Genomic DNA, 22,408 nt, shown 5'->3' on the forward strand with positions numbered 1-22,408 from the left:
GAAGGAAAGGCAGGGTGTGGAGGTATGACTCTTAATTTCTGTCCTTCTGTGTGGCTCAGTTACGTAAACTAGCGCCAGGCTGTTAAAACAGCTTAAAGTTTCTAGGTAGAATCAGGAAGATAGAGGTCCTGCTCCTAATGTAGATTAATTTCTTTCTATTCCATGATGTGTTATGTAAAGAGATAGGAGCCTTTCTCTGATGTTTTCTTTCTTTTCCTGACCTGAATTGGGTGCTCTTCCTAATTGTTTTCATAACTTGTGTATAACTGTGTCATGTGTATATTTTATTTCTTGTAAATGTTGGTTTTCTTATATAGCCTTTAAACTGTGTATCAGTGAGAGTGTTGGTTGATACATGGAGTTTACCAAATTAAAGCAAAATGCCTATATAGAGGTCAAGCACCTCAAAACAGCCTCACAATTGGAAGAAAATATAAAAAATCCGAGTAGGAAATAGATCACTAACGGTCCTTTTAGATGAAAGGTAGGGAGAGGTGAGAAGGTTGCTATGAAAAAGCAAGAATAGTAAGATAGAAGTTAAAAGTGGTGTTGACAAAGGAGAAATTAAAAAAAAAATTTTTTAATTGTAGATGGACACAATACCTTTATTTTATTTGTTTTCATTTTTATGTGGTGCTGGGGATCGAACCCAGTGCCTCATGCATGCTAGGCAAGTGCTCTACCACTGAGCCACAACCCTGGCCTGGCAAAGGAGAAATTGATAAAAGAAGAATAATGTAAGATAACTGGCAGCAGGAGAAAACAGCCATTGTGGAGAACCCATTAGAGATTAGAAACAAACATAATTTTCAGTAAGCTCCTATAGGGTCCACAAAAATTGAATACCACAATTATTGTTCTTTATGAATATAAGTTATTCAAGAAGGGCTGATATTTACTGGACTTATTTTTTGGGGGATGGTTACCAGGGATTGAACTCAGGTGCATTCAGCTACTGAGCCTCATCCCCAGCCTTATTTTGTATTTTATTTAGAGACAGGATTTCATTTAGTTGCTTAGCACCTCGCCATTTCTGAGGCTGGCTTCGTACTCGAAATCCTCCTGTTTCAGCTTCCCAAGCCACTGAAATTACAGGCATGTGCCACTGTATCTGGCTGGACTTATATTTTTATAAGATTCTAGTGTTCAATTTTAAAAGTTTTCCATAAAACTAATGAGACTCAAATACTTTTTTTTGGTTATTTTTTTGAAATATATGATGTTCAACTTTGGAGTTGGAAACAGTTTCCCTAAGTAATTATATTACTTCATCCTGCAGTTTGTATTTTAATTTTTTCTCCTAATCCACTCTTATTTTTCTTTGGAAAAGATAATGATAATTAATTGATTCAAAATTTAAAAGCTACAGAAGGATTTATGATGAAGACTATCCTATAGATAATGATAGTTAATTGATTGAAAATTTAAAAGATACAGAAGGAGGGGCTTGGGATGTGGCTCAAGTGGTAGCGCTCGCCTGGCATGCGTGAGGCACTGGGTTCGATCCTTAGCACCACATAAAAAAATAAAGATATTGTGTCTACCTAAAACTATAAAAAAAATATTAAAAATAAAAAGATACAGAAGGATTTATGATGAAGACTATCCTTTCTGTTCTTTTTCATTCCATCACTTAGTTTCTTTATGAACAACTGGTGGTATCAGTTTTGTGAATATCCTTTCAGAGATAACTTTTATATTCATAATTCTGTCAGTCTCCTTTGGAGACTTTGGTGTACTCATGATAGTCAACTAACTGTTGGTATTTTCTTAAAAATGCAGGTACATTGAAGAGCAGTTTTTAAATAGCTCAAAACAATTCTATTTGTGTAACTGTTTTATGTCCCTCAATTTCACTTCTGAACTTACTAGATAAATTTGTAATGGAAAATAATCTGACATGATCTTAGCTTCCTGTGTACCCAAGTCTCCATTGGAGCCCCTTTCCTTAGAATGCATGGTTCTAAAGGGGAACATAGTTTTGAAAACTTGACTTGGAGAATCTGACTTGCCTATGCCCTTTGAAAACCACTGTTCCAGCGGGAATGTTTTGACCTTTCCCGTTTCGTCAAGATGGAATGATAAAGTATATCAAAGTGATTGTGACTTTCAAGAAAGTCCAAGTTTAACTACAAGGAGTCTTAAGCCCTAAGGGGTTATTTCTGACAATTACATAAAGAGTAAATGTAGAACATTTTAGGTTAATGTTACTACTGAGTTTTCCTTTGGATTTTTTTTTTTTTTTCTATATTTGATTCTTAAACCCTCACCTGTCTCATAATACTTTGGTTAAGCTCTAAATGAGGCACTTTCCACATAAATTTAGTTATTGTCTTTCTTCAATTAATTGTACATTCTTGATGTTTTGGATACTGTTTGGTACTTAGATGTATTTCCAGTTATTGAGTGTTTTGATTTTCAAAATAGACCAAGCCTTAAATGTATGAATTAGGTGTTCATTTAATATAAGCGAGGGATTAGATTAGAAATTTGATATATTAATATAATACTTGACTAGTTTGTATGAATATGTAGAACTAAGTTAAAACTTACAGATTTTTTAAATGCTAGGTGTTACGAGATCTTGACAATATAATCTGTTCCAGAACTTAATACTAATATTAAGATATCCAAAGGTTTTAACTCTTTGCCTTTTTATTTAGACAGCGTTGACGATACAGGTTTATACTTCTGTGTCATCTGTGGCTGTGGATTAAATGCATTACTTTTTTAGATTGTGACAGCAGACAGCAAGGTCTTAATTTCATTTTCTTTTTATTTTTTTGCAGTTGGAGTGCCTAAAGCTTATTGCCTCTCAGAAATTTACAGACAAACGCATTGGCTATTTAGGAGCAATGCTGCTACTAGATGAAAGACAAGATGTCCATCTTCTTATGACCAACTGTATCAAAAAGTAAGTCTTCCCTCCTTACAACTGCTTTGCCTTTTTTAGGGATTTCTTACAATAAAACATCAAGAGGTTTTATTTACTTATTTTATATTTAATTTATAGAATGTATTTGAATTGCTCTTGGTTCAGTAGCTTAATATGTAAAGAGGCTAATGAGCAAAGGAAAATGAAGGTATTGTGCATCTTCAGGTATAAGAATATGTTGCAATGAAATGAACATTTGAACTTTTAGAGAAAAAAAGCGTTGGTGATATCTGGTCATTCTTAAGTTTCTTGGACTTAAAGTACCATGAATAATGAAATTTTATATGTATTAAAAATTACTAGTGAAAAAAAATTACTAGCGCATATTCTGAGTAAATATGTTTTAAAGGTAAAAAGAGAGTGTGGTCTAGTTCATCTGAGATCAGTTGCATGGAATTGTATTTATCCCTATGGAATTGTATTTATCCCTATGAGTTTTTAATATGTAGCTTTTTTTTTTATACCAGGGATTAAACCCAGGGGTACTTAGCCCCTGAGCCATGTCTCTAGCCCATTTTATATAGCAAGTCTGTAAACTTAACTTTCATTAATAATGAAAATACTAAGTTGATTGATTTATTCAACTTTATTGTAAGCACTGGAATAGAGAGTGAAAAAAATGGTCAGAAATCCTTGATGTCATGGAGGGTACATTTTAGATGTTCAGCATGATCCCTTTATACATTTACTTTAGATAGCCCTCTAAGAGAGTTGCTTTAATTTTCTTGCATGCTCTGTTGCCCTTATAACTCACACTTTCAGTCACATGCTAATTTGGCAGTTCTGGCTGGTAGCAAGTTCATATTATAGTTAATACCAAACCTAAGTGTAGGTTTGCAGCTTGATAAAAATTGAATGAGGCACATAAGTAAAGAATATATCTGTGTTTAGTTTTAATAAGCACTAGCCAAGCCCTAAGTGAATTTTATTACTTTTTCAAACAATTGAGAATTGATCAACCACTTTATTCCATGGTTTAGATCATTCTGTTCTTCTCTTTCTTTCTTTTTGGTACTGGGATTGAACCCAGAGGTGCTTTACCACTGAACTACATCCCCAGTCTTTATTTTTTTATTTTGAGACAGGATCTCATTAGGGCTGGATGCGTACACCTGTAATCCAAGAACTCGAGAGGCTGAGGCAGGAGGATTGCAAGTTCAAAGCCAGCCTCAGCAAGAGCTAGGTGCTAAGCAACTCAGTGAGAACCTGTCTCTAAATAAAATACAAAATAGGGCTGGGGATGTGGCTCAATGGTTGAGTTTAATCCCTAGTATAAAACAAACAAAAAACATCTCACTAGGTTGCTTAGGGCTTGAATAAGTTGCTGAGGCTAGCCTTGAACTTGTGATCCTCCTGCTTCAGCCTCCTGAGTTGTTGGGATTACAGGTATGTGCTACCGTGCTTGACCTGTTATTTCTTTTAATCTGCTAATGAATGTGTGATTTTTGTTTTTGGTGAGTTTGTTTGTATTTTAGGGCATCATAGTGTTCAGCAGTTTTTATTGCTTAATAATGAAAGTTTGCTTTGAATATGGTGACTACGAGTAGAGTTTGGTGTCCTTCCTTTGATTTGTTCTAATGAGCACCATTCCTTTTGCACCATCAGTTGTCAGAATGTCAATATAGTAATAATAATTTGTTAGGATTATAGAAAAATTATGTGTTAAGATTATGAAAATAGTTTGGATCACATGGACTTTCTATGAAAGTCTTAATGTCTTCCAGAGACCCTTTGAACCATGCTGGGCTAAAGGATACTGAAATACTCTGAAAGCTTGTAGCATAACCCAAAGGATAATTCAGCTTCTGGATAACAAGAAGGATTATACTAATCAGACAAGTTTACCTGTTCATGCTTTGAATATTTTATCTTCCCTCCCTCCCTCCCTTCTTTCTTCCTTTTCTTTCTTCCTTCTTTTCCTTCCTTCCTTCCTTCCTTCCCTCCCTCCCTCCCTTCCTTCCTTTCTTCCTTCCATTTCTTCCTTCCTTCTTTCCTTCCATTTTTTCTAATTTGTTTGGTTTCTAGTAAGAGCCACTTAGTTGACATCACCATGATGGTGGTAACACATACATGAGAGAGGGAGAGAGCACATGATGAGACAGGAAGCCAGAGAAAGGGGAGGGCCAATCTGGCTCTGTTACAACAATTCACTGTCATGGAAACTACTAGCTTACTCTTCAAGATCAGTTTCCAATGACTTCTCAGTAAGTTCTTCTTCTAAAAACTTATTACTGTCTCTCATATCCACATACTGGGGACCAAGTTTTTAATACATGAACCTTGGAGAGGGGCACACTGAAACCAAGTAATCAGCATCTGTATGTGCACAGTCAGATATAGGGGCTCACTGAAAATATATGGCTTAGTTTATTAAAAGTGGCTTTATTAGCTTATTTTTTTATCATGATACTGATAATTATTTTTTTGAATAAAATGTTAAAAATTATTTAATATAACTTAAAAGTTAATACTAAAGCATAAGATCAAAGGTTGTAGAGGCTAACAATTTCTATTGTGTATGCTCTTATGGTAGAGATTGTTTTTCTGATTTTTCTTATAGTTTGTAGTAGATCATTTAAACATCTCTTAAAACACTTTTGTTCCATATTTTTATTGTTGCTAGTTTTTATTTCCATTGGTTTGCTAAATTTTCTAATGTGGATGTCTTTCACATCTGTCAGATAACATGTTGCCCAATTTCTTCATTCTTTCTTTTTTTTTAACAATATCTTTATTTTTATGTGGTTTTGAGGATCGAACCCAGTGCCTCATGCATGGTAGATGAGCACTCTACCTCTGAGCCACAACCCCAGCCCATGTTGTTCAATTTCTACTACTTAAGTATTTGGAAACTTTGGGTGTAAATTTATAGGAGGGACTGTCATTCAGCTCACTGTACTACTAATTTGTAATAAAGTTGGATGAAACATTTTCCTTCTAATTACTCCTGCTAGTCATTTTTATTATTGGAGAAATCTTGAATCATTCTACACTTGTTCACTGAATTGTGAAGTTTGTTCATGGGAGCACTAGGTAAAGTGTGTTTGTTTCTCCCTCCTTTCTCTCTTTTGTAGTGATCTTAATCATAGCACACAGTTTGTGCAGGGGCTAGCACTTTGTACCCTTGGCTGCATGGGCTCCTCAGAGATGTGCAGAGATCTTGCAGGAGAGGTAGAGAAGCTCCTGAAAACCTCCAACTCTTACTTAAGGAAAAAGGTAACTTTTAATGAAACTAATATGGATTAGAAAGCAGATTACTATTTTGAAAGTTCATATGATATAAAGTATTTCTCTCTGCAGAAAATATATTTCAAATGGCTACATGTGAATCTTAATTCCACATTTTTCTAGGAAATTATTTATAAACAAGCAAATGTATTAGATATCCTAGGTGGCATATCAATTCCTAAATAATTTAAACAATATTAAAACAAATTGATAACAGGCAGGTCTTTATGAATTAATTTTTTTCTCTTGTGCTGGGGATTGAACCTGGGCCTGTGCATGCTAGGCTAACACTCTGCCGCTAAGCCACAGCCACACTCCCAGCTCATGAATCAACTCTTAATACTATTAGTGCTCATGTCTTTGAGCGCCTTTATCTCTGGAATGGCAGTTTCCTTGAGGGAATGATGTAGAACTCACTTTCTAAAATTGGTATATCTGATGAGAATAGAAGAGACTTATTCCTGTTTTCTTAATTTATCTGCTCTCATTTGTTGATATAAACATTTTGTTGAGTTTTTAAATTATACTTCAATCCAAAAGCTTTTGTAAACAAAATGTATGGAATTTAAAAGTCCATGAAATGAACACCTATCATCATCTGGTTGGCATTTACTGTGCCTTTTTTTTTTCGTTTCTCTTTCTTTGTTTTATTTATTTATTTATTTACTTACTTATTACTGGGTCTTTGCCACTGAATTACATCCCTCGTCTTTTTTTGTTTTTTATTTTGAGACAGTGTCTTACCAAGTTGCTTAGGGCCTCACTAAGTTGCTGAGGTGGGTCTTAAACTTGCAATGCTCATGTCTCAGTCTCTCGAGTTCCTTGGATTACATGCACGTGCCACTGTGACTGGCACTGTGCCTCTTTTTTAATGGTGTGAGAAAGAAGCAATGAAAGGGCCAAGCCATTTCAATGATATACCTTTAATGATGGCTGCCAACAAAGTTTGTTGGTTTGTTCGTTGGTCCCTCCCTCCCTTCCTTCCTTTCGTTCTGGGACTTCTATCTTGGTACAAATTGAGCAAACATAAAACAATGATTGCAATTGATTTTAATCCCCTGAGTAAAATGGAACTCGATAAGCCTATACTGATAAATAAACAGATGCAAATTGAAAAGCTGTTACTTAATGTGCAATATCATTTAATAAATATAGAAAGAATTACCGAATTAAAAATTTGCCATTTGGCATTTACAAAAGAGAAGAGAAAAGGAAATGCTTGTGCATTACTGTGCCTTTCTCAGCCATTCTGGAAAGCAATGCAGCAGAGTTTTGCACATGGGAGGCAGCTGCTCTACCACTGAGATGCATCCCTGTTCCTCTCCTTTTGAAAGGACAGTTTTGCTGGAAATACAATTCTTGGTACACAGTCTTTATTTCAGTACTTTATTTTTTTTCTAAATATTTATTTTTAAGTTTTAGGTGAACACAATATATTTTGTTTCTATGTGGTGCTGAGACTCAAACCCAGTGCTTCATGCATGCTAGGCAAGCGCTATTACCACTTGAGCCACATCCCCAGCCCTATTTCAGTACTTTAAATATGTCATTCCACTGTCTTTTGTCCTCTTTAGTTTCTGATGATAAGTCAGCTGGTAATTGAGGATCTTATTGAGAATACCTCCAATGTGATGTCTCTTGCTACTTCTAAAATGCAGAGTTTAATTCTTTCCTTAATTTGTAAGCCAGTACTTTTTTTTGAACTATGTGAGCTACTCTTATAAGGCACATTGTTGCATTAAATAAAATATTCCTTTGGATTAGCTGCCCCTTCCCCACAATTCACCATGGGGGGAATGAACAGAAATCTTGTTAATCTGTCTAAACTTTTAAGGTTTTTGACTCAAATAATAGCTGTGGTTACTTTGGGGTGGATAAATAAAATTGGTCTTTTTTTTGGGGGGGTGGGTACTGGGGTTGAACTCAGGGTCACTCAACCACTGGGCCACATCCCCAGCCCTATTTTGTATTTTATTTAGAGACAGGGATCTCAATGAGTTGCTTAGCACCTCACTGTTGCTGAGGCTGGTTTTGAACTTGCAATCTTCCTGTCTTCAGCCTCCAGAGCAGCTGGGATTATAGGCGTGCACCACTGCGCCTGGCACAAAATCGACCTTTATTTTATTTATTTATTTATTTAAAAAAATATTTTATTAGTTGTTGGTGGACCTTTATTTATTTATATGTGATGCTGAGAATCGAACCCAGTGCCTCACACATGCTAGGCAAGCGCTGTACTACTGAGCCACAACCCCAGCCTGAAAATTGATCTTTAAATGTACTTTTCTTTCTAATAAGACAATCTTTTCTTTAGTGAAGACTAGTTAAGTATATTTCAAATTATTTTCTTTCTTTCTTCCTCCCTTCTCCCTTTTTCCTTTCTTGTACTGGGGATTCAATTTAGGCTCTTGTACCTGTGTGCTCTCCCACTGAGCTAGGTCCGTATCCCACTTAGGTGATTTTAAAGTTGGCAGTGTTGGTTGTAGTCAGTATAGATGCTGTTAAAATTAACAGCAGATTTAAAGCATTTGCAGTTTATATCCTTCAGTTTCATGATGTATTTATATCTATTGGTTTTCTTATTCAGAGGAATGAGTATCAGAAATGGAAGTCTTTATCTGATTTTTTTTGCTTCCCCAGAACTCTGCATACGTTCTGTTTAATTTTTGATAAATTCATATTAACCATGGTCTAATTTAGGAAGTTTTTACCCAGTTGTCTAGCAATATATGAATAGAGGAACAGCAGGTGAGCTAGAAGTTCTTCATTAATGCAATAGTATGAACTGGAAAGCTCCAACAAGTTAATAAATAAACAATAAACTTTCTTCTTTATTTTTCTAGCAGATGAACTAGTTGGTGCAGTTTTTTTTTTGTTGTTTTTATAAGATTGGTTGCCTTGGCTTACCTGAAATAAATTTTTTGTCCTTTTATTTTTTTATAGGCAGCACTGTGTGCTGTTCATGTCATCAGGAAGGTTCCTGAACTTATGGAGATGTTCTTACCAGCAACAAAAAATTTATTGAATGAGAAGAACCATGGTAATGTGATTTGGATGAACTCATGAAGTACTAAGGGAGAAAGGGAAAGAGAAAAAACTTAAGGCTATGACCGCCTGTGTCTCAGGATGGTGGACTTGCCTTGCTACAGTGCTTAGATAGTTTCTAGCAAGGTCTTTTCTGCTCACTTATACTAGTTTCATAACTAGATTGATTCTTCATAGCAAACTTTGTCTTTCATCTCTGGTCCTCTCTTAAGTTGTTAATATTCAGAATAATGTATGACTAATTCTACCCTTTGTTTTCATGTGTAAAACCTTTTGATTTCTTGGCTGTTTTATAATAAAAAGTAATTTTCTTCATTGTCATGTAGTAGGAGTATGAGATAAATGAAAAATCTTTTGGGTTAGTTACTTCTAACAGGAATTTATAATGGATACTCAGGTATCTTTATGTAAATCTTATTAGGAATTAAGCATTTTATTATTTTGAAGTCAGTGAAACTAAATTCTAAGAAGAGAACATTTATGTGTCTTAAATTCTAAGAGGAAAAAATGCTACAGTGTATTTCATTTAATTAATTCAGTGCTTTGCACAGAATTCTCAAAATATACTTGTATAACAAATGAATATTTTAGTCCCTTATTTATCTCTTAGTGAAAAGTATTGTGAGATTCTCTTTACTGACTTTGGAACAAGCAAATTTATCTTGTCATTCATTATTATCTTGGAGTTTTGATATTTTTTTCAGAAAATTTAATAAGATTTTTGTCTTTTAAGCTGTCAGAACTCAGCTAATAGTTTTTTGAGTAAGTATGGAATAGAAGAGGTCTAGAACACATTGACTATGAACATGTCCTTGTGGATATTCTTAAATGGAAAGGTGTATTGTTGTCATTTTTAAATAATTATTTTGGTCACATAGTTGTTAAAGATACTCTGATTTGACTGACTTCACCAGTATTCAATCAGCAGGCTTCTAGTAAGTATCTCCTTTGTATTCACCACAATGCTTAGATTCTTTAGGGATTTAAAAAGGAGAAGTAGCAACTATCCGTTTGGAATTGATCTTCAGGAACCAAAGCCCTATTCTACAAAGTTGGGTCATAGAGGCTTACTTTTAGTTTTCCTTTGCTCTTTTCTTTCAGGTGTCCTTCACACATCTGTAGTCCTTCTCACAGAAATGTGTGAGCGCAGCCCAGATATGCTTGCACATTTCAGAAAGGTAGGTGCCATTCTGTATGCCTAAGCCTTTCTTGACTGGAAAGTGATTTCCTGAAAAGTACATGATTTTATCACTTACAGCTTTCTTTTGAAAGCAAGCTATGGAGCTGAATAATGGATTTAACTAGCCCTGCTGTGTTGTAGGGCTGGAAGCCAGATTTAGGTATATAAGAACTGGCACTAATACAGTGTTTTCCTTTTCCAAGAGAATTCTTGTTGGCAGACATAGTAAGTGTTTTATTTGCTGTTTCCACATTGAGTCAGGAAATGTAACCTGAGGTCACATTAAAAAGTAGATTTTTTTTAAAGGCAGATAGTTTTCTTTCTTTTAAAGGTGAAAACTGCAAACCAAAATTTGATTTTTTTTTTTTTAATTACCCAATGTTCACTTTAAGCCATTGACTCCTGTGATGGAAGTCCTACCTTTTCTTTCTTTCTTTTTTTAAATAGATGGACACAATACCTTTATTTTATTTACTTATCTATCTATCTGTTTATGTATTTATTTATGTGGTGCTGAGGATTGAACCTAGTGCCTTACATGTGCTAGGCAAGCGCTCTACCACCGAGCTACAACCCCAGCCCTGAAGTCCTAGCTTTCTTAAGTTCCCCCCTTCCTTCTTTACTAGCATTTTAAAGTGGACAGTTTTATTTCTGTACTTCATTTAGAAGGCAGTAGGCAGGAAGACTCAAAGAAAGTTTGTTCTTTGAGTAATTACATATATTTAATTTCTTTTATAGGATGCTGATCCCTCCATGAATGGGGCTCATTTTGCATTTTAGATGTAATAGCAGATTTTTTAAATTTTTTTTTTGCTTTTCCTCCCCTTTAGATGTTCATGTCTTGATAAAATTATTGTAAAATAGTATGAGACCCATATCTGTCCCTAATGCTTGCTTTATATGTTTTGTTCCTGTTGTCTGTTCGGAATCCTGCTGTATGTTAGAATGAAAAGGTAAGAATTAACACTCTTTTAGATGGTGCATGCTGGCATTAGGTCCTTAGAAGCTTTTGTGTATCCATCCACAGATGTGGCTTTTAAATTATACTAATGCTGAAGCTGTGCTTAATACTGTGGATTATTTGTTCTAGTGTTTTTTGCTAACTCCCCAGTCCAGTTTTCGTCTTGTCATTTAAACTCCTGACTCCAGAGTCAGCCTTGGATTTCAGTTGCAGCCTTTCTTGAATTGTATGCCCTCTCCTCTGCCTTTCCTTGATCTATACTTGAGAAACTTTGAACGGTTTCCTGGTCACTTTGGTGATAGCAATTCCAGATCAGTCTGGAGCCTGGACACAAACATTGCTTCTCTTTGCATTAGATATTTCAGAGCCATGTGTGGGTAACCTCATACTTTAAAAAGCTCTGAGAATGCTACTCAGCTTTCAGTTCAGACTTAGAGATTTTATTTTCTTCTTACCTGGACATAATCTTGCCTAGATGTTTGGAATATTAAAAGGATTTAGAGGTACAGTAGGTGGGCATCAACTGATTTTCATGGCTGCAGCCTTACCCTTTGTCATTTTATTTTGTTTGTCCTGTCATCAGTTTTAGTAACTTGTATTTTTGTCTGAAATTAAATCTGAATTACAAGAATTTGTATGCTGAACATCTAGACATTTGTGCTTTCTGTCCCAGGGTAATCATATGTGATGTGCTGGCCTTATGTTAATAAAACAGTTTAGTAGCCCAAGGAAAAAGGACTTCTCCAAGAACTAAACCAGATTTGAAAAGTAATTAGGGTTATGTATAGTACTAAAAAATAAAAAAGCAGACCTTTGGGAAGTATGCAAGGTGAGCTGCTTATCTCTACACAGTTTTCCCACAGTTGACAGATTTAAAGAGGATTTGTTTAGAATTTACACATCTCCATTGTTTAATCTTGTCTTATTCTTGAAGTTGTCCAAATTAGATTTTTGATTAGGTGACTTAATGACTCACTAAATTCTGAGGTATTATGGACAAACTTACTTAAATTCACAGAGATTGTGTTCTCTTGCATTTAGAAGTGGCCTTAATGTTTTGAGTGCATGCCTTGAGTATAGGTTGGATTTTTATATTAATTTCAGCCCTCTTTGAAGCTTGAAGAGTATTGAGGGAACAGAGTCTAATTACAATGTGAAAAAAATAAAATTGAGTTATAGCAAAGTTGGAACTATTTAGATAGACTACAAAAAGATGTAGTGTGTTTCACTTTGGATACTTCTTTATTCAATTTTAGGCCAATAGAGTTGTTTACATAACTTGAGTTTTTAATTGGAGATAGGGAAGTTGATTGTGGTGAACCTTTTGGAGTAGAGTTTTAACATCAAGTAATTATCAACAGAAGTGAAATGCATGTCAATATATAAAGAAAGCATCTATTAAATTCAGTGTGGCAATAACATTGCCTTTTCTATATGACTCTAATGGACAAGGGAGCACCTCACCATTAGGAATGTGTAGTCTCATTGATAAAATAAAAAACAGGCCACAAAGAAGTGTGTATAGATAAGTGCTGATATTAATTTGCAACGAAGTTGTGTCATGTGAATTAAGAAGAGGGAGCGGAAATTATTTATAACTTTGTATTTTCTTAAGGCAAAAGGTATATTTTCTTCATGTGTTATTTCACTTAGTTAATGTTGATGGCTTTGGTGTTTCCTGTTTGTTTCAAGAGGACATAACTCGCTCCATCTTAAGAGGAGAGAAACGTTTTCTCTTTTTGAGGTGGTAGGCTTTAAGGCCGTAATTTTAATAACCAGTTATATTTTGTTGTGATAGCATTTTATATTCAAATATTTGAATGGATAAAAAAGCAGACCTTTGGGAAGTATCTAACATTTTTTCCAACCATATGTGTCAGGTTGTACAGAAGTAAAAATTCAGTGTACAGGCATATGTTTTACTTGATTCCAATAGGCTTTTGGATCCATCATTATTTGTAATATCTTTGCATATTTAATTCTGGAGTAAAAAAGTCTGGTTTGTTTTATTTTGACAAAATATATAGTATTTCTTGAGTTTTTGGCCTAAGAACTCCACTTTATATTTTTCAAACATTAATATAGCACCATATTTGTATCAATAGAATTTCCTGTACTCAGACCCTTGCATCCTTTTTTGAACCAAAGGACTTGCTTATTCAAGAGAAATTCTTAGGTATTCACTGTTTTGTCTTTGTTTTGTTTTTGATGCATCTCTCTTTTCTGCAGCTTGTGCCCCAATTAGTTCGTATTCTAAAGAACCTCATCATGTCCGGATATTCCCCAGAACATGATGTTTCTGGTATCAGTGACCCCTTTTTGCAGGTGAGGTTGATAAAACATTTTGAATAAATATCATGTGAACTTAATATATTTTGGATAGGCTATTTTCTTCCCCTTAAATTTGTATTTGGTAGAAATTAGATAATTAAGCTAACTATAATAATGAACAGGGACACAGTTCTTCATTTTATTACTTTAATAGAATAAAACTACAATTTTAATAGTCAGAATTATTCACTACTTAGACACTTGAATTATCAACATAATACGTCTGCAAGTGGTATCCTTTAGCTGTGGAGCAGTGAAGAATGGGTTGTCTAAGAACTTCATTAGGCATAGAGGCATATGGATAGTTTCTCTAAAAATAGTGTTTAAAATTCTTCTGACTTAGTATTTTTGATGGGGTCTAAGACTTCATTTCAACTATTTGAATTTCATACCAATTTAAGATTTCTTTGTGCCGGGCATAATTTATTGATCCTTGCCATATTTTGCATATTAGGTACGAATTTTGCGGTTATTAAGAATTTTAGGACGAAATGATGATGACTCAAGTGAAGCTATGAATGACATATTAGCACAGGTGAGTAGACCCAACTTGAATTGTATGAAAAACTCATTTTCATCTAGCATGGAGTGGAATGATTGTGATTACTATATGAGGCAACTTTGTTTTCTCATTGGTGGCCATAATCACAAAATAACTCATTGCCTCTGGATAGTTTCTGGAAATGTTGTTTTCTCACTTTTGTACCATACTCTGTCTTTTCAGGTTGCCACTAATACAGAGACTAGTAAAAATGTAGGAAATGCTATTCTCTATGAAACGGTTTTGACTATCATGGATATTAAATCAGAGAGTGGACTGCGAGTAAGTCTCAAATATTTTTTGCCCTAAACATTTTATTTAGATTGATTATCTAGGAACTGGATTCCATTTGGAATTAGACTTAAGGAAGAGATTTTGTAAAAATGCATAATGCTGTGTTTTTGGCATGTGAATTATCATTCCCATTGAAGGCTTACCATTGATAATAGTCTGGAAGACTTAGGTATAGTTAGATATTTTGAGATTGTAAAGACGAAGAAACATTTCAGAATAAACTTTTACTAGAACCACAATTTCAAACAAGACATATCTGAATAGATTTGTTTTTATTTTTAAGGAATGGACAAATAGAGTAAGCAGTACTAAAGGTACACAGGAAAGAAAATGTTTGTCTTGTAGCTTTCATGTGTGTAGCCTGTCAGTTCTTCCAGAAGGAAATGCTGGTAGTATTTTCTATTGTATATTTAGACATTTTATCCATATTTAAATGTGTCTATGCATGCATTTTTCTTCTCTCCACTTTAATAAACTCTTTATTTCAAATAATTTTAGACTTACAGTTGCAAAAATAGTTCACAGTTCTAATATACACTATGTCCTTCACCCAGGATGTTTCAAGTTAAGACCTTGCAAAATTATAGCATAATTATCAATACTGAGAAACTAATAATATTAATACTATACTACTAATTAAATTATAAACTTTATTAATATTTCACTAATTTTTCTACTGATGTTTATTTTTTGTTCTAGGAGCCAGTCCATTATCACACATTGCACTTAATTGTCTTTTTTCCGTAGTTTCCTCTAATCTAATCTTTCTCAGTTTTTCTTTGTTTCACGAATTTGACTTTTGAAAAATACTGATAAGTTACCTTGTAGAATATGCCTCAATTTGAATCTTTCTGATATTTTTTTGTAATTTTGTAGAATAAGATTATGCTTTTTCTTTTTTGGCAAAACTATTACAAAAATGATGTCCCCTTCTCATTTGATTGTATCAGGAAGTGCATACATATATATTGTGTGTATGTATATATATATATATGTGTGTGTGTGTATATATATATGTTATATAAAATATATTTGTGAGGTTAATATATTTTGTGATCATTGATCATTTGGTTAAGGTGGTGATTGCTGGGTCTCCTCACTGTAAAGTTACTGTTTTTTCCTTGTAATTAAGAATATTTGAGGGGGAAACACTTGGAAACTGTAAATTTTCTGTTTACAGACTTTTGCCCATCAGTTTTGATACCCATCTGGGGATCTTGCTTGCAGTAATATGAGGATAGTGTTTTAATGGTAGTTTTCTATATCCTTCATTTTTTCCTTTATTAAATAATTGGAGTTCTGTAAAGAGAAGTTGTCCCTTCTCCCAAATGTATTTATTAATTCAGTCATTTATTTATTAATATTAGAGTTGATAACCCAAAGCCTTAAAAGAAACAGATTTACTAACCAGAATATAGTATCTTTACAATAGCCAGTCATATCACCAAAGCAACTTGGGTTAAGTTTTTTCCTTCTTTTCAGACAGGATTGTAACATATCTTGGGTATTGCTCTATGTCTTCCTTTGTTCAGCTCACATTATTTTGTAGTTCATTCCATATTGATGTCTGGAGACCAGTCTTATTTTTTTTTTCTCAATTGTGATAAAATATATGTAACATAAAATTTATCATTTTTAAATATATATAGTTTATTGGCATTAATACCTTTGTGTAGCTTGTACCACCATTTTCCCCCAGAACTTCTTATCATTTTCCCAAACTCTGTCTCCATTAAACAATAACTGTTTATTCTATACTACCTCAAATCCCTGGCATCTACCTTTCTGTTTTTTTGCTCTGTGAATTTGATTACTTCAGGTACCTCTGAAAAGTTATGGGGGGGGAAAAGTGTTTTATAGCTCCTCTTCTCACATATTTCTCAACACTTAATTTTTTTTTTTTTTGGTACTGGGGATTGAATTTAGGGGCACTCAACCACTAAGCCACATCCCCAGCCCTATTTTGTAATTTATTGAGAGACAGGGCCTCACTGTGTTGCTTAGTGCCTCGCCGTTGCTGAGGCTGGCTTTGAACTCGAAGTTCTCCGTCTGAGCCTCTGGTGCCTCTGGGATTACATGCGTGTGCCACCGTACCTGGCTCAACATTTAATTTTCGACACCAGATGTGTAGGAATGTTACTCATACAACGAGTGATTCTCCAGCAGATACTACTTGAATGTCTTCCACTTTAATTTACTTCTTGCAATATCACTTGGAGGTAGTGTCATATCCCACAGGATAAGGGTAAAGTCTCACAATACTATGTCCCGTTTCACATGCCAATCACAAGTGTTGATGACCTGTGCTTTAACTAAACATCTGTAAATCTAGGTTCTTATATCATCCCTACTCTTGTTTGATTAATTTACTAGAGTATCTTAGAACAAAGGGAAACATTTTACTTATGTATATCAATTTGTTATAAAGGATATTGAAAAGGCTACGGGTGGGAGAGATTTATAAGGCAAGATATGTGAGAATGATTGGGGGCTTCTGTGCTTTCTACATGTATGATGCTCTTCAGGAAATTCTTATGTGTTTATCTGTCCAGAAATTCCTAGGAACCCTGTCCTTTTGAGTTTTTATGGAGGCCTCATTATGTAGGCACACTTAATTAGATCACTGGCAGTTGGTCATCAGCATGACCTTTAGCACCCCTGCCATCCCTAGATTCTGGGCATGAGACTGAATACTACAACGCTGGGGTTTCTATGGCAAACCAACCCTATCTTGAGGTTATCTAGGAGCCTATTAAAAATCACTTCACTAGAACTAAAGGTGTTAACATGACCCAATAAATTCCAAGGGATTTAGGAGTTGTGTTCCAGGCAATGAGGACAAAGACCAAATATATTTTACAATGTCATAATATTTTATGTAGGTGTAATCATAATAGTATTTGTTCTTTTCTATTTATTTTATTTCACTTAGCTTGATGTCTTTAAGGTTATCCTTGTTGTACCTTGATCTGAATTCATTCTTTTTAATGACTGCTTAGGATTCCATTGTATAGCTGTTAGTAGTATATTTAGCAGATTTGCTAGTAATGCACATTTAGGATGTCTCCCATCATTGTGATATGCTGGTAGTGCTGCAACAGACTTTTATACATATGTACAATTGTTTGTCAGATAAATTCCTAGAATTGAATTTTTTACTTTTTCTGGTATTGGTAATAATTCAACCCAGGGTGTGCTCTATCACTGAGCTACATCTCCAGCCCTTTTTATTTTGGGATTGCATCTCACTAAGTTGAAGGCGCTGTCCTTGAACTTGAGTCCCTCTTGCCTAAGCCTCCTGAGTAACTGGAATTATAGGTGTGCAACACTGCACCTACCTTAGAATTGAAATTGTTGAAGCAGAGGACTTTGGTTTTTCTTTTCTTTTCTTTTTTTTTTAATCTCAATTGGTTTTATTTTTATTTTTATTCTAGAATTTGGAAACATTCCACAAGAATAAGTGTTTACTAGATTTTTATTTTAAATATTTATAATTTTTGCCAGGTTGTTCTCCAAAGGGACCATACCAATGATATTTTTCTACTAACAATATTAAAACCTTAAAACTGAATCTTCCAACAGCTACTGTTGAAATAGAATATGATATTAAGAGTTTACCCTTAGATATATTTGTTCTAGTAGTCTATAGGTACAAGCTGTCACTTTTAAATAATTTGGTCCCCTACCAGGGACCAAGAAGTGATCCTTTAGTATCAGGAAACAATGTGAATGTTTCAATTTTCTAGATTTTTAACTTTTGCTTTTTTTTTAGGTTTTAGCCATAAATATCCTGGGTCGTTTCTTATTGAACAATGACAAAAATATTAGGTAAGTCTACTGAAAAATATCTTGTATTGAGTATTACAACTCAGTATTTTCAAGAGTGTCTTTGCTGAAGATTATATAGGTATTATGCAATATATGTAGAATTTCATAACCTTTAGTTTGATCTTAAAACTAACATTTTGTAAATAATTTGAAGATTTTCTTTATGGTTTTAATTTTTACTCCTATTCATAAGTCAGTAGTCAGCAAACTTTCTGTAAAGGGTCATATGGATGTATTTTGGACTTTTTGGGCTACAGGGTCTCTGTAGCAATTGTTCAACTCTGTCCTTTAGCAAGAAATTAATCATAAATCATATATGAATAGTGAGTATGGCTGTGTTCTGTAAAAATTGATTTACAAAAATAGCAGAAGACTTGATTTTTGTAGGTGGGCTATAGTTTGTTGACCCCTGCTCTAAATTAGTAAGAAAAATACATTTTCAGATTTGTAAATCTGGAACATCTTTGAGAAATCTAGCTGGTTTTTGAATTGATCAATATTATCTTTATTCAGTTATTTTCATGTATATATAGTTTGCTTGCTATTTTTTTCCAATCAGGAAAGATTTTTCTTTCTAATAATCTTAAGCAGGAGAAGATGTAGAAATAAACATTGTGGCACCTTGAATTGTCTTCTCCTAAAATAATTTTTAAGCCCTTGCATCTTAAACCTCAAATTTTTTATAGAGTAAGTTTGGGTACCACCATTAAATGAAAGCAGAGAAAACTCAAATGATAAAATTAAAATAACATCCTCTTGCATTTTGGGGATAAGGCAGCTTTTAAAGGTATATAAAGGTATAGGTGCTTATTTTGTTTTACTGTTTTGGAAGATTTTGAAAGAGTTAAGTTGATTACTTTTAGAAATTTAACTTTGACTTTGAAAGCAAATCTAAATCCAAAGCTTTTCCTGGTTGCCACTGTAGATTATGCTGTCTTTTATGCCTTTAAAAATGTTATCTTTATACTCATTAACTCTGTCTTTATTTTTAAATATTTTACAATATGTGCTTGCCCTTATCCATTAAGTCATCTTTGTCATCATTTAGGCAGAGGAAAATTTTGCATTTTAACTGTTATTCTGCAACTTTGTTTCATCCAGATATGTAGCTCTGACATCTTTGTTGAAGACTGTGCAGACAGATCATAATGCAGTACAGAGGCACAGAAGCACAATTGTGGACTGTCTAAAAGATTTGGATGTCTCAATAAAACGGTAACAAACTGAGACTCTCAGTTCAGTGTTTTTGTTAAATAAAGTGAGAGAAACTGGTTATTGATATTCTATGCCCCCCTACATACAATAGTTCTGAGAGAGTGTTGACATTTTATGTTTTTAGTCATTGTGTTCAGAAATGAACTCTCTGTAGAGTGAATCCTTTTTTTAGGCATTTAGGTCAATTTAGGAGACCAATAGGAAATACTTAAGTGCACACTGAAGTTGTCTTTGATTCTTTGATAAATATAACAGTACAGATAAGTTGTCAAAAGTTTACTTAATACAGATACTGTGCTTTGTGTGTTGGAGGATGAAAATAAGGAGTGATCCATCGGCTAAGTGTCTTACACGATGCTGAAACTCAAATTGCTGACAGCACACATTTTTCACAGTATTTATGACCTAGCATACTGGAGGTAGCTTTGTTTCTTACATCTAGGAATGACTGTTAGGCAGCCAGTAGCACTGTCAAAATGCATAAATCTCTTCTCTCAATGAATGGTGTACTCTGCTGGTTTTCCTCTTAGAAAACCTAGCCATAGTTAGCATTGAAGAAATTTTGGTTGTATGTTCAAATACAGAGTAAAGTAGTTGTAAAACGGTCTTTGAAACCATTCGGTTAACAAAATGTTTGATAATGAATTTCTTTTGTTTGTACAAATCAGGGTCTAAGTTCTTGGACAATCTAAAGATAAGATCTAAACTCGGAATACTAACTTTCATGTAATGCTTTGCAAAGGATTTTATTTTTTGGTACTGGGGACTGAACCCAGGGGTATCTTACACTGACCTGCATCCCCAGCCCTTTTTAAATTTTTGAGAGGGCCTTGCTGATTGCTGAGGCTGCCCTCAAACTTGTAATCCTCTTGCCTCAGCTGCCCAAGTCACTGGGATTACAAGCATGTACCACCATGTCCAGCTTGTATAGGAGATATATATATATATATATATATATATATATATTTTTTTTTTTGTGGTGCTGGGGATTGAACCTAGGGCCTTGTGCATGCGAGGCAGGCACTCTACCAACTGAGCTATATCCCCAGCCCTTGTATAGGATTTTATAAGCACATTCTCAGTTGGTTCTCAGAGGAAGCCGGTGAGAGAGGTTAGACAATTACTTTCTACCCCCCATTTAGTTAAAATATAGTAGTTAAAATATAGTCCTGACCAGATGAAATTACTTACCCTGAACCTTAACCTTTGTAAGGGGCAGTCCTGCGAATAGAAATAAAGCCTTCTTACTCTTATTTTATTGTTTTTCTATAGCTTATTACTGGGCTTTGAATTTCAAAAGTAAAACCTTTGTCTCTTTGACAGGATATAGAACAATAAGAGCTTAGACTCTGGAGCTAGACCTGCCTCATTTTAAATGCTGGTTCTACGCTGACAGTGTGGGTCAAATTTACTTAGACATTCAGTGCCTCAGTTGCCTCGCATGTAAAATGCAGATAGAGGAGTACCTACTTCGTAGGATTATATAGGATTGATTGAATTAATATATATAAATTAAGTATTATATTAGAGCAAGTTGCATTTTAGGATTGAGGTTTTGCTTGTATGAAAGTATTATGAAATTATCAAATAGTTATTTTTGAAAATCAATATATTTGGAGTATTTAATTTTTTTACCCAATATGAAAAAATACATGTAGTATTTTGGTATGTTAAATATTTTTAATTTTGCATTTGTTACCAAATTTGATAGGCATTTATAGTTAATCTTATTTGCAGTCATAGCACATGCTTGTTTCCTCTTTAAGGCCCTCATTTTCCCTTTCAGTTTGTTTTAATTTTACATATATCTTGATGTAAATGGTGTTATATCTTCTAAAAGTATAATGTGGTGAGTGAATATATCATATTTTAAGGAATAATGCAAAGACATAATTACTATTGGGTAATGATTTTGTTGCCTCTCTTTTTCAGCCTTTTGGGTATTATAAATTTCAGTTTTATAGACTAGATTGTTGAACCCAAAACTGCATTTTTGGTCATCAATAAAGTATTTCTCAGGGATTTTTGAAGAAAAGTGTTGAATTAAGATTCAGAATATCAGAACTAAATTTGATTACATAAGAATAAATCTCCTTAGTTATCTTGCTTGTAAGATTGGGCTCACAAGATTATACAAGGACATTAGCACATATGTCAGCACTTGGTGTTCTGAGACATCATACCTGGGACTTTGTTTCATTTCCACTGTAAATATCATCATTTTTTATTTTTTAATTTGCCCTTCTGCAAGGCGTGCAATGGAATTGAGTTTTGCCCTCGTAAATGGGAATAATATCCGAGGCATGATGAAGGAATTACTTTATTTTCTGGATTCCTGTGAGCCAGAATTTAAGGCAGACTGTGCATCTGGAATCTTTCTTGCTGCAGAAAAGTAAGATTTTATTTTTACTTTTATTGGTAAAAGGTGCTTTGAACTTATTTTAAAATTAATTAATTTATTTTAATTAGGTATACATGATCTCAGAATGCATATTGATTCATTGTATACAATTGCAGCACAACTTTACGTATCTGTGGTTGTACATGATGTAGCGTCACACTGTAGGTGCAGTCATATATGTACATGTAATGATGTCCATCTCATTCCACCATCTGTCTTGCCCCCATTTGCCCTCCTTCCACTCTGTTCCCTCCCTCCCCTTTCCTCAATCAAAGTTATTCCATTTTTCCCATGCCTCCCCCCTCCCCATTATGGATCAGCATCCACTTATCAGAGAAAACATTTAGCCTTTGGTTTTTTGGGATTGACTTACTTTGCTTAGGATGATATTTCTCCAACCCCATCCATTTACTTGCAAATGCCATAATTTTATTCTCTTTTAATGATGA

At 34.2% G+C, this 22,408-nt stretch overlaps 1 protein-coding gene and 1 non-coding gene across 2 annotated transcripts in view; both read left to right on the top strand.

Annotated features, from left to right (window-relative positions):
• Ap1g1 (adaptor related protein complex 1 subunit gamma 1) overlaps positions 1–22,408 on the top strand; it is a 79,248-nt gene that overhangs the window by 35,504 nt on the left and 21,336 nt on the right. The window contains exons 3-12 of the mRNA XM_046434495.2: positions 2,790–2,914; positions 6,010–6,151; positions 9,107–9,203; positions 10,310–10,386; positions 13,579–13,674; positions 14,135–14,215; positions 14,405–14,503; positions 18,288–18,343; positions 19,445–19,558; positions 21,810–21,950. Of these exons, the coding sequence (XP_046290451.1) occupies positions 2,790–2,914; positions 6,010–6,151; positions 9,107–9,203; positions 10,310–10,386; positions 13,579–13,674; positions 14,135–14,215; positions 14,405–14,503; positions 18,288–18,343; positions 19,445–19,558; positions 21,810–21,950 (1,028 nt within the window). The remainder of the gene's footprint in view (positions 1–2,789; positions 2,915–6,009; positions 6,152–9,106; positions 9,204–10,309; positions 10,387–13,578; positions 13,675–14,134; positions 14,216–14,404; positions 14,504–18,287; positions 18,344–19,444; positions 19,559–21,809; positions 21,951–22,408) is intronic.
• LOC124086816 (small nucleolar RNA SNORD71) lies at positions 19,859–19,943 on the top strand. The gene has a single exon (XR_006849938.1). It is a non-coding gene; the product is annotated as a small nucleolar RNA SNORD71 (small nucleolar RNA).

The sequence above is a fragment of the Marmota monax genome, unplaced genomic scaffold (assembly GCF_021218885.2).
Source record: "Marmota monax isolate L192 unplaced genomic scaffold, Marmota_monax_Labrador192_F-V1.1 WCK01_AAM20220418_F8-fsc00024, whole genome shotgun sequence".
Lineage (NCBI taxonomy): Eukaryota > Metazoa > Chordata > Mammalia > Rodentia > Sciuridae > Marmota > Marmota monax.